General features: G+C 43.0%; 1 protein-coding gene and 1 long non-coding RNA gene across 3 annotated transcripts in view; both read left to right on the top strand.

Annotated features, from left to right (window-relative positions):
* The window catches only part of LOC310831412, a 149,583-nt gene that overhangs the window by 62,262 nt on the left and 66,486 nt on the right, over positions 1–20,835 (top strand). The gene's annotated exons all lie outside the window — the stretch shown is intronic.
* Positions 1–20,835, top strand: part of LMTK2 (lemur tyrosine kinase 2) — a 47,628-nt gene that overhangs the window by 14,138 nt on the left and 12,655 nt on the right. For both annotated transcript variants that reach the window (XM_083711280.1, XM_083711281.1), the window contains exons 3-10: positions 3,667–3,811; positions 5,286–5,359; positions 6,481–6,599; positions 7,079–7,166; positions 16,802–16,935; positions 17,858–17,942; positions 19,567–19,688; positions 20,542–20,691. In XM_083711280.1, the coding sequence (XP_083567406.1) occupies positions 3,667–3,811; positions 5,286–5,359; positions 6,481–6,599; positions 7,079–7,166; positions 16,802–16,935; positions 17,858–17,942; positions 19,567–19,688; positions 20,542–20,691 (917 nt within the window). The remainder of the gene's footprint in view (positions 1–3,666; positions 3,812–5,285; positions 5,360–6,480; positions 6,600–7,078; positions 7,167–16,801; positions 16,936–17,857; positions 17,943–19,566; positions 19,689–20,541; positions 20,692–20,835) is intronic.

Here is a 20,835-nt window from a genome sequence, read left to right as displayed (position 1 = left end):
GTCTAAGTACAGTGGGACCTCTAGTTATGAACTTAATTCGTTCCAGAGGTTCTTAACCTGAAACTGTTCTTAGCTAGAGGCGTTCCATCGCTAGTGGGGCCTCTTGCTGCCGCTGCACCGTTGGCACACAATTTCCATTCTCATCCTGGAGCAAAGTTCTCAACTCCAGGTAATTCTTCCAGGTTAGCAGAGTTTGTGACCTGAAGCATTCGGAACTCGAGGTACCACTGTAACTTGTTCTTTCTTTCTAAGCTGGGAAATTTGGCCTTGAAATACCGTATTTTTCGTACCATAGGGCGCACCGGACCATAGGGCGCACCCAGTTTTTTTGGGGGGAAATAAAGGGGAAAAAATTATTTCCCCCCCAGGCGCGGGGCTGGGGCGGGGGAAGCTCGAGCTTCCCCCCACCCCAGCCCCCAAACAGCACTCCCACTGCTTGCGGAGAGGTCCGCGAAGCCTGGGCGCGCTGAGCTCAGCGCACGCAGGCTTCGGCATGCAGGCAAGTCTCCGCAAGCAGCGGGAGCCCAGCGCTGGGCTCCCGCTGCTTGCGGAGAGGTGTGCGAAGCCTGGAGAGCGTGAGGGGTCGGTGCGCACTGACCCCTCTCACTCTCCAGGCTTCAACGAAAGCCTGCATTCGCACCATAGGACGCACACACATTTCCCCTTCATTTTTGGAGGGGAAAAAGTGCGTCCTATGTTGCGAAAAATACGGTAGATGAAAAATACCCCTCTTCGAGGAAGTTATGTTATTGTTTTTTTAAAATAAGCAACAACATGCAAGAGTAATGGGGTTTCAATTAAGAAAATAGTCTCTGTAAGATCTGTGAGACTATTTGTGACATCTTCATGCAATGCCTGTTTCAAATAAGTACTCAGTGAGGTTAGATTCATAGCCAGAGGATGGAAACTTCAAGGTATGAATTGTTTTGGGGTTTTGGAATGTAAAGAATGAGACAAACAGGATATTGTTCTACAGAGCTACCTAGCTAAACAGAGCTTGGATGCTGAGCTTGAAAGAATCTCTTTATTAGTGGGTTGGGGTTTTTTTACCTTGGAAGTTAAACTATCCCTGTGGTATTCTCCTTCACTTCCAGCTACAGTAAAGTAGCTAAACCGCAGTGAAAGCTGACACTTCCTGTGTAGGAGGAAATCTGTACTAGAGAATCTGTAATAGACTCACAGAAATAAAAAAGAAATAGTCTGATCTGTAACTTTTTTTCTCTTAAGAGGGATACAGGTGGAAAGCTTAGCAGAAAATTCATATGGATTTTCTAGGAAAGACCTGAGCAGGATCCAAAACGTAAAAAACACACACCCCAGTGTGACTCATTCTGGACTTCAGTTTTTGTTATCTATCTTTGTTGTTGTTGTCGTTTAGTCGTGTCCGACTCTTCGTGACCCCATGGACCAAAGCACGCCAGGCACTCCTATCTTCCACTGCCTCCCACAGTTTGGTCAGACTCATGTTTGTGGCTTCGAGAACATTGTCCAACCATCTCGTCCTCTGTCGTCCCCTTCTCCTTGTGCCCTCAATCTTTCCCAACATCAGGGTCTTTTCCAGGGAGTCTTCTCTTCTCATGAGGTGGCCAAAGTATTGGAGCTTCAGCTTCATGATTTGTCCTTCGAGTGAGCACTCAGGGCTGATTTCCTTAAGAATGGATGCGTTTGATCTTCTTGCAGTCCATGGGACTCTCAAGAGTTTCCTCCAGCACCATAATTCAAAAGCATCAATTCTTCGGCGATCAGCCTTCTTTATGGTCCAGCTCTCACTTCCATACATCACTACTGGGAAAACCATGGCTTTAACTATACGGACCTTTGTTAGCAAGGTGATGTCTCTGCTTTTTATCTATCTACCAACAGTATATAGCCGTCTTATAAAATACACAGCTGTATATGTACACACAAACAGAAAACAGTGCAAAATCATTAAAATGCCTGGCTGATTGGAAGTTTAAAGAGCTGTGTATGCTTGTCAGCATAAAAAGATCTTCAAGAGACACCTGAAAGTCAAAAGCAAGAATGTCAAAAAGATATTGAGCGATTGAGAAACAATAGCAGAGTTGCTTCTGTTAAGAATCCTGCTTAAAAGTATATCCTGGTTCCGTTTTCAGATCTTAGTTTTATAAATGCACATGGATTTTTCATTTGTTCCCAGTTTTCCATGTGTCTACTTCCATGGAAGAATGAAGCTTGCTTATGGCTCAGCTCAAAGTGTTCACCAAAGCTTTTAAAGTATATTTTCCAAGTTGTATTACTTTTTCAGTAAACAATTTTCATTTATTTATTTATTTATTTATTTATTTAAATAGTGTGCATTATATTGGCACAAAATGCAGCAATAAACAGCAATTCAATAAAACAAGATGATCTCATAATTCACTTGTGGGCTGCTTTACATGGCTGAAAGATGGTCAAAAATACAGTGGTGCCCCGCAAGATGAAAAACTCGCTAGACGAAAGAGCCAGTGTGGTGTAGTGGTTAAGAGCGGCAGTCACATAATCTGGGGAACCGGGTTCGTGTCTCCGCTCCTCCACATGCAGCTGCTGGGTGACCTTGGGCCAGTCACACTTTTGTGAAGTCTCTCAGCCCCACTCACCTCACAGAGTGTTTGTTGTGGGGGGAGGAAGGGAAAGGAGGTTGTTAGCCGCTTTGAGACTCCTGAAGGGGAGTGAAAGGCGGGATATCAAATCCAAACTCTTCTTCTTCTTCTTCTTCTTTTCCGTTTTTGAGGTGCTTCGCAAGACGAATTTCCCTATGGGCTTGCTTTTTGCGAGTTTTTTCCCTCCCCCCCCTTTTTCTAAGCTGCTAAGCCGTTAATAGCCACTAAGCCGCTAATAGCGCTAATCCGCTAAGCCGCTAATGGCCGTGCTTTGCAAGACGAAAAAACCGCTAGACGAAGAGACTCGCGGAACGAATTATTTTCGTCTTGCGAATTTTTGGCCGTTATCCCATGTACAGCTTAATGTGTAAACATGCCCTCCGTTCTGATAAACTTAAGTATAAATATATTTTTATGCTATGCTGAACTGTACTTTACATCTTTGTGACCTGATTACAACTTGATTTCTTTTTCCCAAAACTGCTTTAATGTTTCTTAGCTTCTTCACCTTTTTAATTAAAATATGTAAAAGCCATGACCTGTGAAACAACCATAGAAGTTAATTAGGGTTGCCATATTTCAAAAAGTAAATTTGTTGAGCTTTTTTTTAGGAAGCCCCCAAAATTGTTAAGCTGTTTTTGGGAACAACCCAATATTCTTGAGCTTTTTGGGGGAACCCTCCCCCCAAAATAGTGATTTTAAGCTTTTGGAGCTGTTTCCACTGCTTTCCCCATCGTTTTGCCATGCATCTGGGTATTCCCTGACAATTCGGCAAAATCTCTCCCCCCCCCCCGACACTCTTTGTACACCCCAAAACCAGGACATGTCAGGAATTTTCCCAATGTATGGCAAGCCTAGAGTTAACGATCCTTTTCACAGCAATGAGGGCTGTCACTTTGCTGCTGAAAATGTTGTTGGGGCAGGTAACTTAAGTGTGATAACCCAAGTATTGTTTCAACCAATATTATGGGTCACATCAGGGACATGGAATAAATACTGTGCTAGTTTAAGTTTCTGAATCAGGCAACTTCTCCTTGTTCTTCTGGCCTCGTTACTTCTGTAGGAATTTGAAGATAATTTTGATGATGAAATAGACTTTACACCACCTGCAGAAGACACCCCATCTGTCCAGTCCCCAGCCGAAGTGTTCACACTTACAGTTCCCACTGTTTCTTTACCAGCTCCATCACAGTTCCAGCTTCCTACAGGTAAGGCATTTCCCTACCCCATCCCCTCCACCCCAGGACTAGTTTCTGATCCTTGGTCAATGGCCAGTATTGATTCTCTGTCTTTTGACTGAAGCTTTGCTGTAGTATTGATAGCAGAGCCAAAGCAAAATGTACATATTTCAAAGGGGGGATGCTTCTATCCTCTGACAGCTTGTGAACTAGCCACATGAGGCTGAGAGTGTGACTTGCTGGCTATGGAAAGACTTCTACAGCTCACAGTTCAGTCTCTTAACTATAATGCTCTGTACATGGTAGAGTGTAAGGATTCTATTTCTCCTGACATAACTGGGTTTTTTTTTTTATAGCATGGTATTGCCTATTATGTATTTTCCTGTTTTCCATGCCTTCTTTAGATGTCCCTCCCCTCTGCCTTTTCCCCTTTTATCAGTCACCCACAGAATGCTATTCCGGTAGGATGATCTTTCGTAATCTTACTTCTAAAAATATATTAAATGGGAACAGTGAAGACTTGATAAAAATAGCTTTCATTTTGCTACCATTTGGGAAATCTGAACATAAAAAATCTAAATGTGTATTTTACTTGGATGGCGTTGTGAGTGACTTTCTCTCAACACTGGGAGTAGGAAACAAGCAATAAGATTTTTTGCGGAGGCTTTGGGTAGGATTTGTATGCAGTTCATTTTTATTTTTCTTGGCTTAAAGCAGGGATGAGCAACCTCTGGCCTGCTTACCACTCTCGGCTTTCTAGGGGATCTAATTTGGCCTCTGCAAACCATGCCCACCTGCCCATCAGCTGACATCACTGGTGACATCAGTTGATGGACTGCAGGGCAGGGTTTAATCCTTTTTGGCCGTGCCACCCTATTCTCAATTATTAGCATAAATGTAAATGTATGAATTGACAGAGCTAGGGGGAATTTTTTTAAACTGCCTAGAACCTTGTGCTATGGTATTGTGCACATTTGAGAATGACTTACTGAACACCATCAGATTTTTTAATAGGTGAACAGGCGTAGAGCTGGACTGTAATTCCCATGGTGTTGAATTAAGGTGAAACCAGCTTTTTTGTGAGAAAGTGTGGGCATGGCCTGAGGTTGGTTTCTCCTGCATTGGGAATTTGGTTCTCCATCTCCTTTTGAGTGGGACATCCTGTAATACACGGGTGTGTGTGTGTCAAATATATGTACATGTACATAGCTATCAACATAAGTAGTCTTTGTAAATCTACACTATGTGGCCCTGACCATAGAAAGGGAATGGGGAGCAGGGAGGTGGTCTGCAAGAACTTTGGCCACAACGAGTGCATGCTCTCTCCACATGCAAAGTGCAAAGAGGAAGTTTGAAAACACCTGGGGTTTTAAATACGTTTTCATATTACCGTAGCAAACTACTGTATTGTGCATTTATTTTTTTGGAGGGGGAGCACAAAAGTAGTTAATCAAAAACAAGATTGTGGCCACTTGTTGATGTATTGTCTTATTTTGTGTAACAGAAGGGTTGAAATCCCAAGTCGTCCGTCAAAATCTCAACTACATCCAAGAAATTGGAAATGGCTGGTTTGGAAAGGTAAGAAGTTTGTACTGATTGTTGTATTTCTCCAGTTAATTTTCTAATTCTATGATGAACAGCTCTTGAATAAATTTTGGAGTGCAAGCTTGCCAATGTGTCGGTAAGCAGCTTTAGGGGAGAACGTTCACTGTTGATATTTGAATTTCAAAATTCAGGTTTCGATGGAACCTGGTGCAACATTATTTCTCAAAACTCTTAACGAATGTGTTTGCAGCAGCAATTAGCATATTATTACTGCTTCCCTTCAGCTCTTCAAAATGTTTTGAGTGCTTAAACTGCAGAAACTTACAGCTCGAACTATAGGATGTCTACAGTTCTTGTATACTGAGAAAGCATCCCACCAAAAGGCAATACAGTTTACAAGAAGTGGGAGAGAGATTACCTTTTCCCACCCCTTTTCTGGTTTTGGTAGAGTTCATTGGGTAGCCCTGAGATGCACGACTATCCTGAATCTGACTTCTCTTTTCTCAAAGTCCAGTGTTTCATTCTGGAAACTTAACATTTTGCTGCCAGCTCAAAGCGTGTAAAGTTTGCCAACTTCTGTTGCAGATTAGATAACAAATTAAAGATGTTGGAGAACAATTCAAGGTGCACAACACCCATTCATGGTGGGACCCTTATGAGGCATAAGAACCCCTTTTCTTCTCCCCGTGCCCCAGTGTTGTGTATGAGCAATCCATGTACCAGACGCGTACAGAGGATTGGAAGTCTGTGTGCAGCTGTCTCCACTGCTTAGTCAGTGAAATGATAGTGATCTGGGACATCTAAGGAAATCTTTCCATAAGTGTCCACTCTGGTGACCATGCTCTGCATGCATGAAACCCCAGGTTCAGCTCTTGTGGTCTCCTGTTAATGGAGCTATTGAAAAAAGAGTCGAGGCCTTAGAGACCCCAGAGAGAGCTGCTGCAAGTCAGAGTAGGTCACTCCAGGCTTGATGGACGCAGTGGTTTGACTTGAGACCTTACAGTGAAGGGTGGGGAAATAATAACAACAACAATGGTATAAGCAAGTTCCTGGCCTCCTTCGTCTTCTTCACATTGCCTTGTACTGACTTTTATTTTACTTGTGCACACAGTGGCTTCCTCCGTGTTTTCAAATACCTGCTGCTTGTTTTTCAGGTTTTGCTTGGGGAGGTTTACACAGGCTCCAGTGTGGCCAGAGTTGTTGTGAAGGAGCTGAAAGCAAGTGCCAGTTCCAAGGAGCAAGAACGATTTTTGAGGCATGGAGAGCCGTACTTGTAAGTAGCATCTGAATAGCAGTGCAAAGTAGGAGGGCATGCTTAGCTTTTTGTGAAAATACATCGTTACATATTTCTCACAATGGCCATCGATAGCATTGTCCTCTGTGGTGCACATAATGTGCTCATTGTGGAGCACATGTAAAAGTGAGCTTGAAAGAATAAAGTTAGGCTACCCAGTGAGCTTCTATAGCTGAAGCAAAAGTCTGAACTCTGATCTTTTCAGTCCAGGTGCAGCATTCTGAATACTGTCACTCTGCCTCTTACCTCCTTCATGTATGCCTATCTGCTGCATGGAAGGCTTGTGGTTCTGTCCCTCTCATTTACCGATAGCCAGGAGCAGTCACTTTCAGAAATCATTTGCGCACAGAAGTGTGCTGCTGGGTGGGCATTTCCGAGATCCCTTTGACTCATAAACCTGGAAAGAAATGCAATATGCCTGACCTGAAGCGCGTCTCTTTGTTTCTCTTTCCCTGCAGAATTCTTCAGCATCCAAACGTCCTCCAGTGTACAGGGCAGTGTGTGGAAGCCATTCCCTATCTTTTGGTATTTGAGTTTTGTGACTTGGTGAGTAAATGCCATTTCATTGTAATAGCACAGAGCTTGATGTTTACTTGATTTTTTATTTAAAGCATTTTATCCCACTTTTCGGAGGGGGCGGGGAGACTTGCAAATGTTAGTCCCTGCGCTCAGGCTAAGAGGTCTAAAAGACACAACGCACTGGCTTAGCACTGCACTAGGGAAGTCTTCTCTAGAACAGGGAAGGGGTGACCCTCCAGGTGTTGTTGTTGGGGCCCAAACTTCCATCAGCCCCATCCAGCATGATCACATGGATCAGGCATAGGCAAACTTGGCCCTCCAGATGTTTTGGGACTACAGTTCCCATCATCCCTGGTCCTGTTAGCTAAGGATCATGGGAGTTGTAGTCCCAAAACATCTGGAGGGCCGAGTTTGCCTATGCCTGACATGGATGATAGGAGTTGTAGTTTAGCAACATCTGGAGGGGCAAAGGTTACTCATACCTGCCCTAGGGCTTTCCTTGTAGCTATATTTTTAAAAGATACTTTACTTCCAACTTTCATACCTTTTCATCTGCATTTATTTATCTAAAGCATTTTTTACCCCCTCCCCCCCCCGGGGCCAAAAAAAGGCTCCCAGAATGATTTACAAATCTCAGTAGTAAGTTCTTGACCTCAGGCTTGCAGGCTAAGACTATGCAAAAGGGAAAGGGATTGAGGAAGAGGAGGGTGGGGGAACCAGGTTTGGGAAGGTTGACCTGGAGACTTGTCAGGGGGTTAATTTGATCCAGTGCAGTCTTCTTGGAATTTGTAAAAACAGGCCCTGTAGAAAAAAAGCCTGATATCTGGCCAACCATCCTAGCTCACACTAAATCAGGCACTGTTCAGGGGAAGGGGGAGGAGGAAGGAAGGAATCGTTCTAACACAGATTTCCTAATTCACTGTGTTGTTTTTACACACAACAGCTTTTACAATCAGCATTTAGCAGTAAACAGCTGTTTGCATTTCCTGGCATGGCCACTTCTTGTATTCTAGGTTGCTTTTAATTTCATTTAAAATGCAGGCCTCACAATCAGGTGTGTTGTGTGTTTATTTTACATGAGTTTACTCTAAGTTTAAGTGTCTGTGGTTGTCTAGTGCTCCTGGAACAAGTGTCCTTTCAGAATCCTAACGAATTAGGTGGATCGTGGGTCTGGCCTAGTTAATTTTTTTTGCAATAAGTTTCTTGTGTCCCTAGAGGTGTTTGGTGCTAATTAGTTTTTCATTTCATTTCTTGTTCTTTGGAGGTGGGGTGGGTGTAGGACATGACCTTTTTTACTGTGAAAATTACTTGGCAGCTATTCAATAACTTACTTGTACCTACATTGTGTCATGCTTCTTCTGATGTATTTAATCGGTCTCCAGAAAGCTCCTGCATATTCAAGTTGTCATAGTTTATAGAATATAACTTGTTAATACTCCAGTTGCTTGAAGGCTTAGCACATCATGTCAGAAATTGTCGTGATTCTGTGGCATGTATAATCCAGGCGAGGATTTCGCTTGCCAGCATAGAATACATTTCTGTTGTAGCTGTGCAGTAAGCTTTTCGGGGAAGGAACTGGCCTTCATAAACTTCACCGCTAAATGATGGGCATACAAATTAAAATCCTGTTGCTACAGCCTGCTTCGATTAAACCAAACCTTGTCTTAGAAGTGGAATAATGTACGGCTTAGCGGCTGCAAAAACACATTGCTACTTGCAAGTATGTGAGATGTGCGTAACTTTTGTAAGTGAGGAGAGTGGGATGTGAAGCTGGTGTTAATTGCATGCTGTGCTACATAGCCCTGTTAACATAGGCAGTTATAGCCACACTTACTTTGTGCAACTTTAATAAGTATCAGACAGTAAGTGCTTTCTCTGACCAACATAGATGGATGTTTTCCACAACACTTTTTTTTTTTTTTTTTTTTTGCTGCACAGTTGGCTCTTAACAGGCAGTGAAAATTGTGTCCGGTGGTGGTTATAAACCTCTGCAGCGTGGTGGTGGCTTTTTCCTCAGTGGTAAAAAATAATCTACCTTGACAACCAGTGCATATAAGTTCTTCATTGAGATTGATTTTCACTTGCTTTCATCGTAATTCTCTGTACCTTCACTATTACCTACATGCTTGAATCCAAACAAGGACAATTGCATTGGGAAGATGCAGGTCTATACCTAAAAACCTGATTGTCTTAGAACCATAAGATTGTAGAGTTGGAAGTGCTCATCTAGTCCAAGCCCTGCAAATGCAGGAATCTCAATTAAAGCATATTGCCCACCATTATTGCCTGAAATACAAAACAAAATAGAATTGATCCACTGTGCCTAAATAGAACTGTGATGGCATCTGACAGAATACTGTGTAAAGTGCTCATGAGCTCTCCTAGCCCTTCATAAGGTCTAGCTGCTGCAATAGCTCCAAGCAATAGCTCCTTAGTTTCCTCTTGTCTCAAATGATTGTGTAGGAACTAGATGGCATGTTTGTGGTAGTCCTCTTAATCTATAATTAACTAATGGTGTATCATTTCCGATCGTCCTGAGGTTGTACCAGGTTAAAAATAGGGTAGTAACCATCTTATTAACTGTAATATATTACCCAGCTGTATGTGGCCAATCTTCCGTCAGCACACAGAATTATTTGTTGATAGCATGACAAATGAGGAGCAAAGAATCGTATTATGAAGTGGATGTAACATTATTATGGCAAGGCTGGCCGGCCTGTTAACTGGGTATGCTTCCATAGAAAGTAGCTCTTCAGGAACTTATTGCTGCAGAATGAGAAGAAGAAGTTGGCAGTTCTGGGCAGCAAGTGTGCACTCATTCTTCGGAGCATACAGTTTACCTTTAATCCTTCCTAGAGCTGTGACTGCTTGATTCTAATTTTCTAGAAAAGAGAAGTACATAGATGGGGAAGCTTGTCTTGTGTTAAAAAAACAAAAGTGATGGGGGGTGTTAAAAACTGACAGCCATACTGGCTCACATCAATTACTGTTTTTAACCTAGATTATTTTCTCCAGATCTAAAAGAAAGACCCTAGAGGTCTATTCTAGGGGTAGCCAACATGGTGCTTTCCTAATGTTTTTTGGCTTCAGCCCCAGGAAGCATGACCAATGGTCAGGATTGATGGGAAGTGTAGTCCTCCCCCTCCATACAGCATACTACTCCTACCCAACTTTCCATAGCAAGTGCCCCTCAGCCACTCCTTCAACCTCTGGTATTTTGCTGGTTTCTAGATTCTGTCCCTTACAAGCTCTTCCTTCTGCTCTCCTTTTCTGGATTAGCCCCCACTCATTTGCTCCTTTGCAATATATGTGATATACACTACCTTGATGGCAGAAAGTGAGGAGGAATTAAAGAACCTTTTAATGAGGGTTAAAGAGGAGAGTGCAAAATATAGTATAAAGCTCAACATCAAAAAAACTAAGATCATGGCCACTTGTCCCATCACCTCCTGGCAAATAGAAGGGGAAGAAATGGAGGCAGTGAGAGATTTTACTTTCCTGGGTTTCCATGATCACCGCAGATGGTGACAGCAGTCACGGAATTAAAAGACGCCTGCTTCTTGGGAGAAAAGCAATGACAAACCTAGACAGCATATCTGAGGTTGTTGATTTTTCTTCCGGCAATCTTAATTCCGGCTTGGGATTCATCCAGCTCAGCCTTTCGCATGATGAGTTCTGCGTATAAGTTAAATAAGCAGGGAGACAATATACAGTCTTGTCGTACTCCTTTCCCAATTTTGACAAACCTAGACAGTATCTTAAAAAGCAGAAACATCACCTTGCCGACAAAGGTCCATATAGTTAAAGCTATGGTTTTCCCAGTAGTGATGTATGGAAGTGAGAGCTGGACCATAAAAAAGGCTGATCATCGGAGAATTGATGCTTTCGAATTCCGGTGCTGGAGGAGACTCCTGAGAGTCCCATGGACTGCAAGAAGATCATACCTATCCATTCTGAAGGAAATCAGCCCTGAGTGCTCACTGGAAGGATAGATCCTTGCTCACTGGAAGGACAGTTCCTGAAGCTGTCCCCTTCTCCTTGTGCCCTCCATCTTTCCCAACATCAGGGTCTTTTCCAGGGAGTCTTCTCTTCTCATGAGCCACCTCACCTTCTTGGCCACCTCATGAGAAGAGAAGACTCCCTGGAAAAGACCCTGATGTTGGGAAAGATGGAGGGCACAAGGAGAAGGGGACAACAGAGGATGAAATGGTTGGACAGTGTTCTCGAAGCTACTAACATGAGTGTGACCAAGCTGCGGGAGGCAGTGGAAGACAGGAGTGCCTAGCGTGCTCTGGTCCATGGGGTCACAAAGAGTCGGACACGACTAAACGACTAAACAACCACATTTGCTCCTTTCCTTAAAGTTGCTTGATGTTGGCACTTCACATGCCATAGTCATACACGTTCTCTACCCACCCCCACCCCCCGCTTCCCCTCCTCACACTTTCCAAATGTAGCCTTAGAACAGGGATATACTTCCTGGCCATTATTCTCTGTTGCTATACATGGGGATTTGGTGTGTTCTCAGGATTTTCCTTACAGCTGTGAAAACTGATGCTTAAAGAAGCTGCTAATCTTGGAACCTTTCATACAGCTTAGTTTTCCATTTGACTCCCTCTGTCACTAAGTCACTCATATCTCCTTTAAGGACTGCCCAAGGAAGTTTACATATAAACTCTGCAAAGCTTTGAAAGAATAAGACACCTATTCTGGTCCCCACCCTCAAAAAAATTACCCCCAAATAGATGAATTAACTGCTGTAAAAATCACTCTCATCATGTCCATCAGTAGTAGCTTAATTCCAGCCAGTAACTCCAAAACCGAAAATGTTCCACTACTGCAAAATGAATGATTTAACAAACATTTTAAAACCTTTTAAAAATCTAAACAAAACATGTGAAGCAAATTTACAAACAGATAAACAAAGCATGTGTCTGAATAGATCCTCTGAAACAGAAACATTTTCAGCAGGCATCTAATAGAGCAGTGTTTTTCAACCTTTTTTGGGCAAAGGCACACTTGTTTCATGAAAAAAATCACGAGGCACACCACCATTAGAAAATGTTTAATATTTTTTTCTTTAATGGCAAACAAAAACGTTGCGGACTGTTCTCTGCTCAGCGGGGATCGATCCACTGATCCCCGCTGAGCCGGCGGATGACAGCTCCGTCTCCGCACTGTGTGCGGATGGAAAATAGGGTGGACACAGTCCGGCGCCCGCCTAGTGGGCAAAAATTTGACTTTTAAAAAAAAATCTTTTGAATTTTTCAATTTTTCCCACGGCACACCAGGCAACATCTCGCGGCACACTAGTGTGCCGCGGAACAGTGGTTGAAAAACACTGTAATAGAGTACAGTACAAAGCAAAAGCATACAGTGATGGTGTACTAAGATTACAGTTATGCTTGCTGCTTAACATCAATAGGCAGGGAGTTCCAAAGTATAAGCATTTCTATAGCTTGAGCAGGTGCTTTAAATATATCCCTCTAGTGGTTTTCTCTTTGTTGCAAGTTACTGACAGGTAGTGGTCCATATGGGCAGGCAAACCATTACATGCAAACAACTGTGTATGCAGAGAAGGCAGCCATGAAGGAGGGTTTAAGTGGCTTCCAGATAGCATCTCTTTTTTGCTCTGGTTTTCTGATTTGGTTTTAAAATTCAGTTGCTGCTTGATGATGATGATGATAATGAAGAAGAAGAAGAAGAAGAAGAAGAAGAAGAAGAAGAAGAAGAAGAAGTGTTTGGATTTGATATCCCGCCTTTCACTCCCTTTAAGGATTCTCAAAGCGGCTAACATTCTCCTTTCCCTTCCTCCCCCACAACAAACACTCTGTGAGGGGAGTGGGGCTGAGAGACTTCAGAGAAGTGTGACTGGCCCAAGGTCACCCAGCAGCTGCATGTGAAGGAGCGGGGAAGCGAACCCGGTTCCCCAGATTACGAGTCTACCGCTCTTAACCACTACAGCACTGGAGGAGTCTCCATTGTTTTCGGATTTCGTCCTTTTTCTCCTGCATAACATTTGCATGTGGAAAAATGGTTCTTAAGAAGCACTGTGTGTTAAGATGATGCATGTGTTATAGGAAGTATCCTCTTGGAAAAGACATTTCCTCTTCCCTTAAATTCAGGAAGAATGACTCTTCTGAAATAGCTCTTTCCAACTGCGGTTTGCATAACTTACTAGTATTAAATATATTTTCCAAAGCCTAATCTGCTAACATATAATTGGGAGCGTCTTGCTTGGCAACGTGTATTTCAGTCAAACAGTTTGATTAAATAGTTAAACTAGAACAGTAAACTATGGATCATTAGAGGGAGTTGGCTTTTAACAATTCATACCACAGGAACCAAGGTAAGAGCAAGTCAGCCGTGCTACTAGTGCCTTTTTGAGATTCAGTTTCCAAACCAGGTATTGAAGAAACCTAATGTATTAATTCCAGAAAAATTACTGTAGCACATTTGAAAAATGTCATTACTGTGTGGGTAACGAATATGAGCAATGAATAGTTCTAACTTGGCACCATTCCTGAAGGAAGCCTTAAATTTTCTGGGATGCCAGTGGTAGAAACTGTATATCCTTTCCTTCCTCTGCCTTCCTCTCTCCTCTTCTGCTGAAGAGACACACAGTAGCAGTTTGGAATTGTTTGCAGAAGCCCATGAATTTCTACTAAACCATGGGTGTCCCCCCAAATCTGTTGGGCTTTTTTTTTTTTTTTTTTTTGATTGAAGTTGAAGTTGTTGGGTTTTTTTGCCCAGTAAATAAACTGCCACAGGGGCCGGATTACCATATTTTTCGCACCATAGGACGCACTTTTTCCCTCCTAAAAAGCAAGGGAAAATGTGTGTGCGTCCTATGGAGCGAATGCAGGCTTTCGCTGAAGCCTGGAGAGTGAGAGGGGTCGGTGCGCACTGACCCCTCTCGCTCTCCAGGCTTCAGGAAGCTATCCGCTAGCCGTGGGAGACCCAGCTCTCCCACAGCTAGCGGAGCGCTGCATCAATCCCGAAGCTTGGGGTGTGTGGAGCTCAGCGCGCCCCAAGCTTCTGGGTGCCGGCAAGGTCTCCGCTAGCCGTCTAGACCTTGCCGGCACCCAAAAGCTTGGGGGCGCTGAGCTCCGCACGCCCCAAGCTTCGGGATTAGCGCTCCGCTAGCGTGTCTAGGCTGCGGATAGCAGCCTGCTTCCCGGAGCGGCGGGCGCCCTGAAAGCAGAGCGCCCGGCAGCGTGGGGAGCCTTGCAGGAGTTCCCCGCAAGGCTCCCCATGCTGCGGATAGCAGCCTGCCGCCCGGTGGGTGGGACGCCCTGAAGCAGAGCGCCCCTTGCGCCAGGCAGACATCCGCAGCGTGCGGAGCCCTGCAGGAGTTCCCCACAGGACTCCCCACGCTGCGGATAGCAGCCTGCCGCCCGGCGGGTGGGGCGCCCTGAAGCAGAGCGCACCTCGCACCAGGCAGACATCCGCAGAGTGCGGAGCCCTGCAGGAGTTCCCCGCAAGGCTCCCCACGCTGCAGATAGCAGCCTGCTGCCTGGCGGGTGGGGCGCCCTGAAGCAGAGCGCCCCGCGCACCAGGCAGACATCAGCCAGCCCCACAAGCTCGGGGGACAGCAGGGAGGCGCAGCGCCACTAGCCCGCTGTTCCTCGACCTGGTTTGGTTTCCCTGACCTGCTTTTGGGGGGGAAATAAAGGGAAATTTTTTTCCTTTATTTCCCCCCCAAAAAACGAGGTGTGTCCTATGGTCCGGGGCATCCAATCGTGCGAAAAATACGGTAAATCAACCAGAGGGCCGGATTAGACCCCCAGGCCAGACTTTGGACGTGCCTGTACTAAATTATTCTGTAAAGAAGCTTAAAGTACTGTATACTGATTCCTGTTACATCTTTAGCATTTTCTTACTGAAGTTCAAAAGGGATTAGGACCACTTCACGCATAATATAGTCTTAACTGTAAATGTAAAAAAATTGTGTAAAGGTGAATGGAGGGCTGATGGTTTGGGAGCGCTTGAAGTTAACTGGTGGAGGCCTAGATGAGAGAATGCTGGGAGCCCCAAGTTAAGATCAGGATATAAAGAAGTTAGCTTATATTTTAAAAGTATGAATGCAACATAATTCACATTTGCAACCATATGCTTGTCAGGGAGTTGTGGTTGGCCATAGTTTCTTGTTGAGTGTACCTTCAGAGGCAAGCCTGGGTTTGGGATTTTGCTTTGAACATGACAGCCCATAATCTTGTTAGCTGTGAGTCTTCAGAAGCTATAAAAGGAAACTTACACTGTGTTATTCAAGTGCAGGTTCTTAAAACAAAAGAGTTGCAAATGTATGTTGCACACTAAATATGTTGTGCATTGCAAATTAACAGATGCATCTCCAGATTGTGCTAACCCATTATGCTCAGAACTATTTTGGCCACTTGGCAGCCTGCTGTTGTGCAGAGGAAGTGTTTAAGCAGTTTCCCAGTCAAGCTTTGTTCATGCCCTTCTTCATCTCTGCTTTTTACACTTGCATTCTGGAAGGTGTGGGTTAAAGTACATTTTTGTGTGAGCTATTTTAGTGCAAATGAATTTTGAGTAGAAGCCCGTCCAGGAGAAATGGCTTCCTTAAAAAACAAACCCCCCTCCCCCCGCAAAACATAGGGCAGTAGACTCATTTAACAACCTGTAATCATTTTTACTTGCAAATTGTAGGAGGTAATTCAGCAAATGGTGTCTTGCTGTAAAACAAAGTTCTCTTATGCTGCTGTGACTTTTGCCTAGTAGTTTGCTGCCATCTAGGGTTGGTGAAGCAGTTTTGCCTTTGCTTTGTTCACATGCTTCCGTAATGTGTTCATGGGTTGAGGCATTGCAGGTTAGAAGCCAGATAGAATTTAGATGCTGCCTCCAACCCAATGCTTTTCAGCTGCGCCCAGGCATTCAGCTGCCGGTTAACAAACATAGAATAGTTGAGTGGTGGGCATCCATTTATGAATGAGAGATGTACACTTTGAAATTTACCGTGGAACTTGTGTTCCCTTCACCTGTCTGCGGTTTTCTTATACAGTCTACTGATAAGTGTCATGCCCTCTTGCTGCAATGAATAAATGTTGAAACTCAAGATTTGTAGTACTGTAGTATCATTCTCTCAGATCAATTCATGTGATTCTAGTATAGTAGATGTGTTTTTCAGAATACTTGAGTGTGGTGTGAATCTGCTTTAAACCAGCTCTTATGTGCAGGGCTGGTGCAGTGTAGTGGCTAATGTATATAAGAGAGACAGGTTCAGAAGCACAGCCACTTTGCACAGAGATCAGTGCTCCTATCCATCCTTCCATGCATTGTCATTCTTGCCTCTTATCCTCTTAGCCCCTTTCTTTTCCTGTCCCAGAGAAGACCCGTGGGTATAGCTTCCACTTTTCATTTTCCCATAACTTTATTCCAGACCAGTTATTATATTAAGTGCATAAATAAGTCCTGAATAGCTTTAAAACAGTCACAGTGTGTACCTCGGCTGCCTTTTTAAAGAAACGTTATAGAGACTTGAAATTTGACGACAGTGCTCTCTGAGTGCAAGCTTATTTATAACTAATATTTATAACCTTGTTGACTGGCAAGACCTAAACTGCGCTTAGCTGCTGCTTCATTAAATAACTGTTAAGTGCAACCAGCTTGAGAAGGCATTGATGACTGTTCTTGTTTTACAGGGTGACCTAAAAACGTACCTTTGCAATGAACAGGAGAACATTAAAGGAGATTCCCAAATAATGCTGCTACAGAGGATGGCGTGTGAGATTGCAGCTGGACTCTGCATAATGCATAAACATAATTTTGTCCATGGGTATGGCTTCCAAATGAATAATGCTTTTGCATGTACATTACATAAAAGACAAAGACAAATCCCTTAGTTCTGAAATACTAGATTTAGTAGGTTCTAAGGCATGCTGAATATAGCAGCAACCTTCTTATTTGCATTTCCCGCTACCCCTCGCCAGAGAATATAAAGACGTTTGCGGTTCTGTTTTTTTGTTTTGCTTCCATCCATGAGTTGGAAGATCACAAAGTGGAGGTTGTGGCTGCAGCATAGTCTTATAAATGCACACATTTCTTCAACTGAATCACAACCCTTTTTTATTTTACAGTTTTATGTATTAATAAAATGTTGACATGAATGTGGCCGGTAATTGAACTGCCATTTATCCACTGAAACTCAACCCTAATGAAATTGCTTGTAGTCTGTCTATGCAGTGGTTGTCTGAGGTTTCCCTGGATGACTTGCACAACAGTATTCGAAAAGCAAAAGTACATACTACATTATTTTTGCTTGTTAAGAAGCGTGTTTAGCTGGCCACTTCTATTTTCTATTTTGAAGAAAAAACAGCTGCAGGACCCTAATCTAGACCCCTTCCCCTGTTTCCTGCCAAATATATCCCTCTTCCCCCCACCCTCCAGCTGCTGTTTGTTCACAAAGATGTCATTTGCAGCAGACTGGCCTAAGATCACCAAGTGAATGTTGCAGCTTCACTCATGCTTTCTAGCCAAAGTCCAATATTTGATCCATTTCACCATTCTGGTTCTCCAGGGCTCAGATAAGAACATGTGTATGTTCCATGATGATTTTTGAATGGCTGGTGCTATATTTAAAGCTGTAATCTAATACTGTGCTGTGTCAGATGAGCTTGGCCGCATTATTGATTTTTTTTAATCATAGGAGCTATTGTGAACTTTTGTTCTCATTGCAGTATTTTGGTATTTTTTTCCAGTGACCTAGCCTTACGCAACTGCTTCCTTACATCCGATCTAAACGTAAAAGTGGGAGATTATGGAATAGGATTCAGTAGGTATAAGGTAAGTTGACACATTTACAGAATGGCAGTGGCTAAAGTTACAAATTACTGTTTTATGTGGGCTTGCTGAACTGTGAGCAGTTCTGTAGCTTGATAATGGTGCACATTGTAATCTCCATTTTTATACTGCTCTTTGATGCATCTGTGCATGTTGGACTTCCTGATCTCCAGCTACTCTTTGTTCTAGTGCAGTAATTTGCATACGTCAGTGGGATTGTGCCATTTAAGAGGTACTATATACTGCTGATATTAAGGCCTGTGCAATCTTGTGCTAGTAACTGAATCCAGTAGGATTAGGAACACTCTTAAAAAAATTAAAAGCAGCCTCTGGTGTTGTTCTGAGGCATAGAGAGGGCATGCTTAATCCTTCCCCTGGATGTTTTTTCTGCATCCTCCCTCCTGTCATTCCTCCAGTAAAAATGGCAAACCACTATTGGCTGCTTCTCATTTAATCAGAAAACTTGTTGGAGCTTCATTTCGCCTTTGCTTGCACCATGTAGTGCATTTAATGAGCATCAAATGTACCTGAATTTATATCCATACGATGATAGTCAACACTGGTTATTTAGACTTGTTTGGATAATATATGGCATTAGAGTGAATAAATATTTTCTCTGCATGTCACACAGCTAAATTTCTCATTTTTGGTAAACAATTTAAATTGGTTTTTGCATTATAAAACCTGAGTGCCATGGATCAATAAAATAAAATAAAATTCTAGGTTCCACCTAAATGCTTTAATTTAGTGGTCTAGCTACCAGTCTGTTTCTTGAGCAGTCTTCTTTAATGTGGACCTACATACACTCATAGGAAACACTGCCTGGACATTCTGATTGATTGACCCAATCTTATTCTTCCTGTCTCCATTCTACTGATTCTGCTGTCACCAACTTATCTCTCTGGCCGCAAATGGCACTGAACATGGTCCATGCACCCAACCACCATACCACTGCTCTGTTGCTACAGGATAATGTTGTACATGCTTTCGCTTTCCCCCTTCCACCATATAGCTTCCACAGTGCTTCTCTGCTAAGAGACAGTAGTAGGGAGGTTGTGCAACTAGCTCAGTTCCTATGGCAGCAGTGCTGAAGTATAGAGTATAGGTGTCTAGGTGAGCACTGAATTGCAGGTTTCCAATGCAGAAAGGCTGGCCAAAAGCTACAGAAGCCAAAAGGGGAAGCAAAGCCTCAGTTATACAGACTAAGTTAATCATTACTTATTGATTTTTCAGTTGAACTAAATCAATAGGAAATTCAGGCATAGAGTTAAATATTGGATTTTGCCCAATACATTTTAGAGTATTTCCACCTTCTGGGGCAAAGAGATTTCTGATCATTTTTGGGTAGTGATTTATTTATGACATTTGCTTCTGAAAGACTCTACTCCAAAACACGTTGGGCACATTGCAATCCCCAATATTCCCTCCAACTTTAGCTTCATTTTGAACCTTCATTGCGGGGTTTTTTTGGCTTTGGTTCCCTCGTGCTGACCCTTCTTTTTTGCAAAGGCAATTCAAGGGTTCTCTAATTCCAAGGAATCTGAGGCATGAGAGAACAAACAGCATTTGACAATGTGTGGTTTTTGTTTGCCCTTTGAATTTTTTGTCTCTTTCCTTGATATAATAGGAAGATTATATTGAAACAGATGAAAAGAAGCTTGTGCCTCTTCGATGGACTGCACCAGAGCTGGTGACTAGCTTTCAGGACAGACTGTTAACAGCTGAGCAAACAAAGTACAGTAACATCTGGTATGAAAACAATAGTCTAAGGCTTTGCTTAATTGAAAGTGTTTGGCCTGGTTCAGAGGGAGATCTTAGCCAGGGTTGGGACATCTGTGGCTCTCTAGATCTGTGGCTCTCTAGACTACAGCTCCTGTCATTCTTTGGCTGTGCTGGTTGGGGCTGATAGGAGCTGGAGTCCAGCTTTGGCACTACCTTTCCTCTGTGTGAGAGGGGAAAGGGAAGAGAGCTTCTGCTTTCACTTAAAGCAAATTGCAGTTTGCTGCTTTATACAAACTCAAAGAACTCTGGTTTGTTTAAAATACCATACATTAAAAATAATTTCAATCAGGTTTCTTGTACCTGATTGTATCCAGAACAAACCACAATCCTATGAATTCATACGTAATGGCAAACTGCTGCCTCTTTCTAAAGGGAAAATGGAAGTTTTCTGTCCTTGCACACAGAGGCGGTAGAGAGAAAATTGGCAAGGCAGAGATTGTTGAGATTGTTTCAGCCATTCCTCTGACTGACACGAGTGTGTTAGAACTGTCCGGCAGTTCCTTTGAAAACAACTCTGCAGAGTGGATTGCTAGCATGCATATATAATATATATCTCCAAAGGCCCCATTTTAATTTTACTGAAAATGTAACAGGGTTGGGATTTACTATTGAGTAGTAGAACTGAAATAGGTTTTTGCACATCATTCCACAGCTGGGTGATTTGAGCTTTTGGGGTTAGGGATCTAGACCTTTCTAGTGAATGAGTTTCACACCTAGAGTGTTTGGTATCCCTTTCGACATAGCTTATGGACTGAGAACCATGATGGGATAATTGTGTTGTGTTCTGGCATCTTGTTATTGAAGACTTTTATTTTTGCAGGTCACTAGGTGTAACGCTATGGGAGCTTTTCAGCGGTGCTGTGAAGCCTTACTCGCATTTATCTGATGATGAAGTCCTGGTGCAGGTCATAAAAGAGAAGCAGATAAAGCTGTCAGAACCTCGTCTTGAGCAGCCATATTCTGATAGATGGTAAAACTTGAGTATCTGAAGCCTATATCCAGTTATATTCCATTAATTTCATCAGTCATTAAAATAGCTATTTAAGACTAATAGGAAAGGGCAGGTTGTGGCTCCCTGTGACCATCTAGTGATATTGTGACTGAGCAGATATTG

This window comes from Podarcis gaigeae (genome assembly GCF_964106915.1).
Source record: "Podarcis gaigeae genome assembly, chromosome: 14".
Taxonomy (NCBI): domain Eukaryota; kingdom Metazoa; phylum Chordata; class Lepidosauria; order Squamata; family Lacertidae; genus Podarcis; species Podarcis gaigeae.
This window is presented reverse-complemented; position numbering and strand designations above follow the sequence as displayed.